The sequence below is a fragment of the Phymastichus coffea genome, unplaced genomic scaffold, assembly GCF_024137745.1.
Source record: "Phymastichus coffea isolate CEN01 unplaced genomic scaffold, Cenicafe_Pcof_1.1 PCOF00071, whole genome shotgun sequence".
Taxonomy (NCBI): Eukaryota; Metazoa; Arthropoda; class Insecta; order Hymenoptera; family Eulophidae; genus Phymastichus; species Phymastichus coffea.
In genome coordinates, this window is record NW_026706882.1 from 151,469 (window position 1) to 162,547 (window position 11,079).

General features: G+C 33.2%; 1 protein-coding gene across 1 annotated transcript in view; it reads right to left on the bottom strand.

Moving 5' to 3' along the window:
* Positions 1 to 2,926, bottom strand: part of LOC131667924 (single Ig IL-1-related receptor-like) — a 51,487-nt gene extending 48,561 nt beyond the window's left edge. Inside the window, exon 1 of the mRNA XM_058941704.1 lies at positions 2,435 to 2,926. Coding sequence (XP_058797687.1) covers positions 2,435 to 2,649 — 215 coding nt within the window. The 5' untranslated portion in view covers positions 2,650 to 2,926. The remainder of the gene's footprint in view (positions 1 to 2,434) is intronic.
* Between the last annotated feature and the right edge of the window lie 8,153 nt (positions 2,927 to 11,079).

Genomic DNA, 11,079 nt, shown 5'->3' on the forward strand with positions numbered 1-11,079 from the left:
AAGCAGAAAAGCGGTAACTGTAAAACGCCAAAAAAAGGGTTTCCGTTGGATAATTGAATGTTCCATCAATGTAATATATAAAGTATACATTAAAAAAATAGGGAGGCTTCATGATAGTATATCGTTAATAGTTAAAAAGTTATTAACATGCAAAGTTCATGAAAAAACGACAAATTTTTGACTTGTAAAGATAAGTAACTTTTGAACCGTGCATTTTAGAGTAGTTACTAAAACCCTTTTTATCTTGAAATCAGCTATATTATCTAAAAATACTTATCTCTACAAAAAAAAACCAAATTTATTCAAACAAATTGCGTTTTAAACAAAACGCATAAAGTGAGCGGTACCAATAGATGTAACATCTCAAAATACATACATAATAATCATGTATTTTTGTCTAGTCCTTGTTTCGTGCATACGAAACCAAACCTTGACTCCGTTGTTCTAGCAAGAGTAGAAAAAAAAGTCACGATCGTTTTGCTTCTATGGGAATCATGAATAAAGTCCTGATTTCTGCAGAAAGGTAATTTGATATTTAAAAAAAAAGTTGCTACTGCACATCATCACACATACAGACACATGTTTCGCCGCTGACTCATAGAGAGTTAAATGCCGTCGGATTCTGCACGCGCGTGTACACCTTGTAAAGCGCCGCTCAATTAGAGCCTTGTAATATAAACAATTATTTCGGACGAGAGAATCTTAATGTACTTTGGTTTTATGAGCCGTGTATTTAATAATACACTGTTTTCTAATCACTTGAAAATGTAATTTTCAAGTGATTAGAACACCAACCGGACATAGGTCGTCAATAAAGAAACACATTAGAGCCAAAAAATCGATAATCCTGTGCACTCTCCTCTACAGATTAGATAACCTGACCGGCAGAAATTCTCAATAAATATCACCGCTAAATAGCCCCGTCAGTTAATTAAGTCTCTCGATGGCTTGAAGACAGGGTTGCGTATACGTGTGTGTGTTATTTTAATTATCCGCCATCATTAAACGTTACGCACACTTGAAGCACAATTACGGTGGCATTTTTATTTGAAAGTACAATGTATTCCTTTCCTAAATACCTTTGAGAGAGCAAGCAACTTTAATTGCAGGAATTTCGTACTAAGAATTCTTTGGAAAAATGTCCTTTACGTAATGACGCGCAACTCGCATTCCGCCGCTTCCTATTCTAGAGAATCGTTCTACGATTTTATATATAGTTATTACACCTATATGTATTATGTATTATTATCGCTCTACAATGCGATGTTATAGATATGATGGAATTTGGAAGTACCTTGACGTTTGTTGCGATATCAGAACGTTTTCTGCTTAAATTAAGGTGTATAGTCATAAGGTGTATAGGCTGATTCAGTTTTCGGTGAAAATAAAATCGTGATGAGTATATGCCAATATCACACAGCTGGACACGTCAATGAAAATATATTCGTCGATAAATCGATATTCTTCAATTAAACCCGTGCTTGAAGGTTAAATTGATAAAAAGTTTGCATTTCTGTTATTATTGTTAACGCTAAACGAAAAGTTGAAACCGTCAACAAAACAGATATATTTTTAATAAAAAAGCCACGTACTAAGCGGTAAACACGACTCATCATTTGTACTAGGAATCAACATCAACACTTATCAATTGACACAGCGCGGTTATCAAAATAAATGCATTGCTACACGACAAATAGCAAACAATTCATACATTCCGCTAAATTGCTGATACTTCCGTTTTCACTTTGAAGAAAGCTTACTGCAATTAGTAAGCTTCATATTTCGCTTGCTCGCCCGCGCGGCTGTTTACAAAGTTTCGGAGTTAATGCAAATACACAGCTTTTTGCGAGCTGTATCAGTCATGAAGCTTTCGACGAAAGTCTTCGCGGTACAAACTTGCACGCAAGTGATATTTCAGCAGCCAAGTGATCAACATTTCACACCTACAATAGATCGCATCACGCGCTAAATTTTGCGGAGTCGCATTTCACTCATGTTTTCTTTTTCCGTTAAAACGAAAACATTTGCTAGAGGAAATAATCGCGCCTCATTTGAAAAACCGCCACGCGAGTCTTTATGCAGGTGTGCTCCGAAATGTACATATTACAATACTCGGAAGGGCACAAAAAAGGAGAGCGGCCTCTTCGCGGAAATCGTCAAAGCGGCGCGTGAAAACGCCGGGTCGCACCTTTCGCCCTCTTATCAATTCAACATCGATGTTCAAACGTTTCTCTCTCTCTCTCTCTCTCTCTTGTTCCACGTGAGGGAATTTCTTTTATTCTTTTTCTTCCCCTTCAGAACATGAGATGATCCGTTGCATAATTAAGCACATTTTTATGGAGAGACAGTTGTTAGGTTGTAGATTAAAACACACACGTGCGAGCGATATATACATAATAATATTTCACTGCACACAGAAACACAATAGACTCACCATTCGATGCTGCGATAACCGCGAAGACAGCAATGAATCGCCTTGAAAGCTCCGACATTTGCGTACTCTGTGTCGATCACTTCCTTGGTAAACCTTAGTCCACCGGGTAGATTCTCAAACCGATGCATCGAGCAATAATCATGTAACTCGTTATCGTCATCTCCACGGCACAACGTCGTCGCGAGCAATAACACCAGTACACACCACCTCGACATTGCTTATCCCTTATATTTTTTTCCTTCCTCGAGAAATCAAAATATCGTGCACACAGCAAGAATGCGCGCGCAATAGCAAACGAACAGCGCCGTCGAGCTTTTGTCACATTTTCTTTCGAAACTACACGTGTGTGTGTGCGTGTAAGAGGGTTAAAACGCGCGATATCTGTGCGGAAAACGCGCAAATGCAGTGCACAAAAGCACACGTGTACTACAAAGATACGCTCGCTTCGCTCGGGAGGCCACCGGCACACTGACTAAGGTCTGGTCTGAGCGCCGGCCCCGGGACAGGCAACTTTTCAAAGCGGCCGCCTGTTGCCAACACGATGGCGCTGGTCGAGCTGCCGCCACCACCACTGCCGCCGTACGGCATGGCTTCCGCGAATTTCCAGCTGAGCGCGACTACGTGCCAAAGAAGGGGGAGAGAGAGAGGGAGAGAGAACGAGAGAGATGTTGGTTTTGCTGAGACGCGCGAGAGGTGCACATTGCATACTCGGCACGCTTTGGTTTTTTGTGAATGAGAGATTTCATTGACTTGTGTGCAGGTATTGTTCGCACACGCAGCCGGATTGAACTGTTGATGCCACGATGCTATGCGATATCTCTGGACAAAACGGACTAACTGTATAACTCATTGTGAAATTTGAATTCGTTATTTTACATATTTTCCGGGGTAAATAACGAAAATTACGGTAAAATTCGAAGAAAATACGGTATTTTGCTATTAGTTCTTTAAAGTTAATATTTATCTGAATGAAAAAAAATATAAACTGACCATCATTTTTTCAATTAAAGCTTAGTCCTAGGTTATCGCTGGAAAAATATACCTCAGGGTTCCTATAAATTATTCCGCTTAACGTAGTGCAATAATTTCATGGGAACGTTGGCTCAGTCACTTGGTTTTGTTCTGCTATACTTGTCATACTTTACGTAAAAATCCGCAAAATTCAATTGTCGTCTCTTTATTACGGCCCTTGCAGTACAGTAGTAGCCAATAAAAAGTAAAAGAACCTTGTATGGGAAAGTAATTTTGCTGCCAAATAAACCCATTGCGTAGATTTAGACGTAGTCTTTTCCACATTCGGAGCACATTTCGAAATTGTTGCATAATCCCCTAGTGCGAAAGAAGGACTAGATATAATAATTGTTGCATCACACTACAATCATAATGCTGCGTAATAATGTTTGCCGGGGTTTTCATTGATTCAAAGTCATTATCGACATTTCACCGGAATTGTGGAGATGTCCTTTTCTCCCTTCTTGCGCTTACGCTTATAAATCAGTAATTACGCAAAGCGTCCTACAATCCCCTTAACCCCTTACGTACCGTACATATCTCACTTGCGACAAATTTTTTTTTCTTATTTTTAGAGAGAGAAGGAGAGAGGAGAGAGAGAACGAGGATATTAGCGAAATGAGTTAGCTATTTAGAGTTCTTATCACGCAGCCGCGTAGTGTTTGCCATAAAACTTAATTAGTTTAAACGCGCGCAAAAATGACTGCGCTTACATTTCCATTTCCATGCCTTCATTATTATCAGGCGTGAGGAATTACTCTCTTTGTTGCAAACAAGGACGTTTATGTTAATGATATCATTTACATTTAAAAGGTATTTAAGGTCGTAGCTTTGAATGCGAATTTATATCGGATGTGTTAAAGGCTAACTTAAATTTTAACAATATTTTTTATAAGGGGATTCCGTCCTTTTTGGAAATAAGTGCGTCAGTAAGTTAAGTATTAGGAGTAGAATTATGGAGAAAATAAACAGAAGAATTCTTTCACGTAGCCGTCAAAATGATTCACAATTTATAAATGAGCGAGTAAACGATCTAACGAGAAGGTGAACTGAATGCGTACATGATTCATCGCTATGTTCGAAGGCTAGAAACTTTTACTCGTAAAACTAGTGAATTTTCTTAATTAACATATGTTAATTTTTCTGTGGATTCTTTTTTAGTACGTTGTAATGAGCGTCAATTATAGCGGTATGTGTACATGTAATGCAGAGTTACTCAATATTACGTTACGATCCAAAGAAACTATACAATCGTACATGTCGTCATTGATTTAAAGTTAGAAAAACAAGGGAAAACGAAGAATAAGACTATCTGCCACGAATATTCTTATACTCCACGTCATCATCGATGTACTTCGCCATTACCTCTTGCCAAAGCACTTCCTATAGACCCAAGCCAGTCGCATCAACGAAAGCTACCGTAAGCCAATTATCCTGCAAGCTCGTTTTTTGCCCATCAAAGCTACGCATGTAGATGTTGCACGGTACTCTCCTGCACAAAGGCTCCTTTTTTACGCGTGCAAACGGGGATAACACAGTCAAAGCTCTTCTGGCGACTACTGCTTTTGCTGCACGTGCAACGGGTAGCTTTTACGTTGCAGGTGTGCGTCTCTGCTACGCTGAGCCAAGGAAAATACGATACGCCGCATTATCGAATGTATTACGTTTGTCTGTCGAGCATTTCCTGTCTGCTCGTGATATTGCGCGGATTCGCGCTTCTCGATTGCTTGCGAAATGCGCGTACTGCCAAGTTCAACGACACTTGAAAATTGCGACTAATTGGTCGTCGATTGTCGTGAGATTATTTCTTGTAGGGTAATATCTCGTTTCGCTGATAAAAGAAGTTTCTTTTTTTCAGTCGGATTTTATATAGACTCGCGAAGAGAGTGAAAGTCTTTTGAAAGCTCGTAGTTTCTTTTACATTTTGAGGAAACACGACTAACTCAAATAAAAAATAACAATATTCGTGTTATTTATTAAATAGGCTAACAGCCGGAATTGCGTGGAGTCTTATCCTATCCTATCTTTAAAAAAATGACGAGTCCTATCCTATCCTAAAAAAAATCATTAGTCGTCGATATCCTGCATTGTGGTGTAGGTTGACGCGTAAAATGAGCGCGAAATTTTTAATGTTCTTATACTTTCAAACTTTTAGTATCATAGATCTAAAACTTGGAGATTTTTATTTCAGTCGCAAATTAAACTCGCGAATTATTGATATGGATGAAAATAAGAACATGCAGTTGATAAATCGTTTTAAAAAGAAAGGGGTTATATTATTAAATTATGATTGAATTATTTATACAAATCAATAATTTAATTCCCATTTTAGATATTGAAGTTGACTTGAGTGTCTTGAAATTTAGTTGGAAGAGAAAAGTGATCTGAATTACATGGAAGGAAAATATTTTCTGTTTCTGCGGTACTAAAATAAATATAGAGCGTGCTAAACGACGCTATCTATTTTAATATCTGAGACAATCAAGTTTCTCTTTAAATGAAAATTACTCCAGAAATATTATTGAAATGTCACCAATAAGAAGTTGAGATTGAGATATTTTATAAAAAAACCTGTTAAAAATGGCAATCAGTTTATTAAATGTATGTCATTTCTAGATTTGAAAATATAACTGAATTTGCGAATATCAATAATGTATTTGGATTTTTATTTGTCCATTAATATCAACAGATGTTAAGCGTTTCTAATCATAGAATTGCTTTATGTATGTAGAATATTTTACACTTCTTGATTTCGCCGATAATAGTTTTGTATTAGTCATCAAACTGAATATCAATACAAGCTAGAAATAAGCGTGCCAAGCGCGGTTAACGACATTATAGCAATCATAAAATATTCTCCGCCAATATAAGTTAAATTCTTTCTTTTTCATTAAGCTCCGAAATATGACATGTATAAAAAAACAGCCTTTAGATCATGTATAACAATCAGTTGTGTTACGATCGCAGAAATTGTCATTCTCAAATATTTGCTGTTTGCTTATGTCCACACTTAAATAATGTGCGCTCTGCTTTATTGGTTATCGTTTGCAATTACACAAAACAGGTAGTTGCAGAGCAACTATTGTTTAAATAAAAACATGTGATAAGCGAAAAGAAAAGAATGCTGGTTTTTTGAAACTTACAATTTTTTAACGATAACCAATCGAGTGATTGTTTTATTTGAGATACTCAACTATTTACTGCAATTACGAGTCAATAAGCGTGCTACGCACGCGGAACATCTATATGCATCAACCAATCATAGATCAATGTTTATCTCAAATCGACTAATCAGAATCAATAGAGATTTCAATTTTCTAAAATCTCTCTTATATCAAGGATGTAGAACGAATATAGAAAAAATATAAGTTCGAATTTTACATGTGTGAATTAATAATATCATCGCTATAATGCAAAATTCTTAGTTTTTATACGCAATATGATAAATTAATTGAAAAGAATGCATAAAAAGCAATTCATAAATAGCATACTATCATAATTAAGAGATTTATCAGAACTGTTTTAACGTAAATAAAATAAAGAATTTTTGTAAACGAACGAGGTAAAAGAATTAAATACTATAGAGGATTTAAATAACACTTGCACGCATTATTGATATTGCTTCAATTATATTCGAATGAAAGTGTTTGGTCGCTCTGAAAAATAAAGATCAATTAAAAGATTCAGCGGTACTAGCACAATTTAGAGGCAAACAAACGTTGTAATTGTTCGAAAAAGTTATGTATTCACTCGTTATATATAAATAATAACGCGTATAATGCAGAAAGAATAAATTCGTAATGGGCACTCGTTTGGATGAAACTGACTAACATTATATATGAAACCTTTATTTTTAACGACATCTAAATGTCATATTCTCTTCATATTTTATAAATAAGCAATATTTCCGCAACGGTATAACTTAATTAAATACCAAAGGGAATAAATTTTTCAGCAACTTTAATGAGGGTTGTGAACACGTATCAGGTAAAAGTTTAATGAATTCTAAAGTTTCCTATGTCTTGTCAAGCTTAAGCGTCTATATTCCTTGTGTAGATGTAGACTAAGTGAGCTTCCCTTTATCTTTTCACGTCAAATAATTTTTTTCTACTGCTTTTAATTAAAACCCAATCATACTATCGGTTATGTACAATTTTACTAAATTTTATCATACCAAACGTGTATTGTTTACATCATTTTATGAAATATATATATTTCTTTTTATCATTTGTCTCGTTGTTCTTTTCATTTCTCGTATCACTAACAGATACCGTCGTTTGGACTGTCTTGCAAAAAAAAAGCAGAGTACAGGTCGACGAGACATAGTTAATGAGGACGTAAGTTGGCAAATGTGTCATAACAAATTGGCAAAGGCCGTTGTAATAGAATAAGTTGTTTAAATTGTAATTTGTTAAATCTTGTCGCATTTTTTGATTTTATCACAGTTGATTCAGAACAATTATAATATATATAATCTAAGAATGAAAGTTAAAGTTAAGCTATCAAAGTATATGTAATAGACAATCGAAATTATTGACATTATCCATAAAGCGATTGAAAGTATAAGATAGGAAATTATGGGAATGTTGGTGATGCCAGCTGATTCGTTGCTTGTCGAAAATATTTGAGGATTTATAGTGAGATGATATATATATCGTCAAATTTACGTCAGTTTATAATGAATAAATAAGTAGGTCTCTGATACGTTATACCATTAAACATTTTATAAACCTTTGAACTTTCTGTTAGCCTTGTAACGTTAATTGACAAACTCACTATGTCAATAGATCTAATTTATTCTATTTTTTATGTCTGTCTATATTATTTAACTGACAAATTAATAAAATATTTGAATAATACACTAAGACATTTTATAAAAATATATTATAGCGACAAATGCAGCAAATATAATATAGGCAAGTAAATTATATCGTCTATAATTTGCTTTTTTCAATTTTCAATAGATATTACTATGTTAAAACGAAATGTATATTGAATAATATGACGTTACACACGAATACGCTCTATCTCTCTCACTCTCTCTCTCTCTCTTTCTCTCATACAAAGATGACCGAAAGATACCGAAGCCAGATATATGCAGTAAAAAAAGAGCTTTGAACGAATTGTGACTCAAACCTTGAATAGACATGTCTTATCTATGAATATTTAGTAGCTATCCAGTTCAAATAGAGGTGATAAAAACAAAATTATAAAAAGAATCGCAGTTATCGTTAAATCATAAACCGATAGATTGATGATCTTACTTTGGATATTATTCTTCGATTCATGAAAATCACGCATTTACGCATAAGTAATTTACAATAATTTAGATATGGTAATTTTATTTTTTACTCATTTGTTTACCATATTTACGCTTGCAACTCATGGAATTTGCCTCATTGCTTAGCTACTATTCTTTAATTATTTCAATGTAGATGCAAACATTTTCTACATGTATTTTTTCACTATGTCTTAAATAGCAAAAAGTTTCTGCTAACATTAAATCAATGTTTTTTTTATTTTGTCTCTAAAAAGTGTAAATATTTATTACTGAAACTTATAAAAATATTTAAAAACCAGTCTGAGATAATTTATTTTTATGTACGACAAAAACTTACTCTGTTTCAGATGAAAATATATTTCTGTAAAAACTATCGATGTAATATGTTCAACATTAATATTTATTTAATAAACAATTGAATAAAACGGATGATGAACACTCATAGCCGAACCCTTGTTTATAAAAATAATTATATCGATTTTGATTCTAGTGCATCGTTGTTCTTTTTTATTAAACTATTTGTAAATCAATGAAAAGGAATAATTTTTATGGAAATGAAGGTCTTAAAATAATCGAAAATGTAAATGTAATATTTTTAAGGTGTTTTGAAGTTATTAAATTTGATTTGTTTTTGGATAAAACCTTTTTTTATATAATTTTTATAGAATATGCTTTGTGTTATTATCTATATATTCTTCACGCTTATAAAAATAGTATATATTTTTTTAATATAAAGTTTATTTGTTGTCACTCCAATCGTTTCTTTGCAACATTAAACTATTAAAAAACTGCAACTTTTTCACAATTTGAATCTTCATGAAATTTTATTATTGATTTTAAATACATAAAAAATGTGGTATTGAATACAAGTATGGATATATATTCATGCAGTTTCCAAATAAAATGTATGTAACATAGATTATTATTACATATACCCAGATAACATTGTGGTGGCACGTTACCGTCAGAATGCAAGCACGGCGTGACTTTCATGACGGCACATTGACGGCCAAGTACATCTGCATCGGGGCAGCATTATGCGAGCACACCGTGGAAGTCACGGCGTGCGTCTATAATACCAGCATTATGCCAGCGTAGATGAATAATATAATTTTTCGCAGCATGCACGAATAGTGCCGACATTATGCTTACCTGTCCTGCTGCACGCCGAGCATCAATTACGCAAACATTATGATGGCATTTTGGGAAAATTTGTGCGTTAAATTTTTGAGATTAGGTGTAATATTGCGATTATTATTTTGATTATGTAATTAAGAATACAATTTTTCATGTATACATAAATTCTTTTATTAAAATTAAAAATATACATTTAATTAAAATTTATCTAAATTATTGTTATAAATGAATGAGCTATGTGTAATTAATACAAACAATTATATCTGTAATTTATTTATATATTGTACCTGCATCCATATATATATACGCCGCAACATATCCGTGATAGATTTTACATTTCCACTGCTTCTTCCATGGGTAAATATAAGGTTACAATTTGATTCCTAAAAAACAATTATTATTAATTGTTTTCAGTGAATAACATTAATTTTTATTAAATGAATTATAAATTAATACCTGTCAAAGATACGGATACTAAGCAAAACTGACACCAGTAGATATAGTCGTTGATTCAACAGGAATATTTTAATTTTTCCAGTGGACCTGTAAAGTAAAAATAATACAGCCAGCAAAATTCTTTACACGCAACAAAATAGTATATGTGCTAATAAAATATAATGAAAAAAGATTTTTTTAATATAAAATTATTATAAAATTACAATGGCTAAAAATGAATCCAACAAACAAACTAATAGTATATTATCATAATATAACAAATAAATATTCATAAAATATATGAACATATTGTTTATACAATTTTGGTTTCTAATAAATTTTATACTAAATATCTAATTTCATTTTTATTGTGAAAGGCCTCGACCTCGTCTTTACACGTGAGGCTCAACCACTTCTATAGCCCCTCCAAATTTTTCCTAGAGTTTCAAAATCACAAATAATTTTTTTTGAGATTTAAATAAAACTAATTAAATATAAATAATCAATTTTATCAATTTTAAAAAGTTTATCTTTACAAAACTTAAGTTATATATTATTTTTAAACAGGAAATATTTAAATAATTGGGATGAGTGCAACAATTGGCAATTTAAGAGAGATAGCTAGGTTTTTAAATGCAGAATTATATCAGCAAAATTTCAGACCAATTGAGATCAAAGAGTATGTACAGTGTGAAAATTCTAAATGGCTCATCGATAAAAGAGAAGAAAACATGTTTACTAGAGAGAAAATAATTAATTATTAGGTATACTATTTTATTCT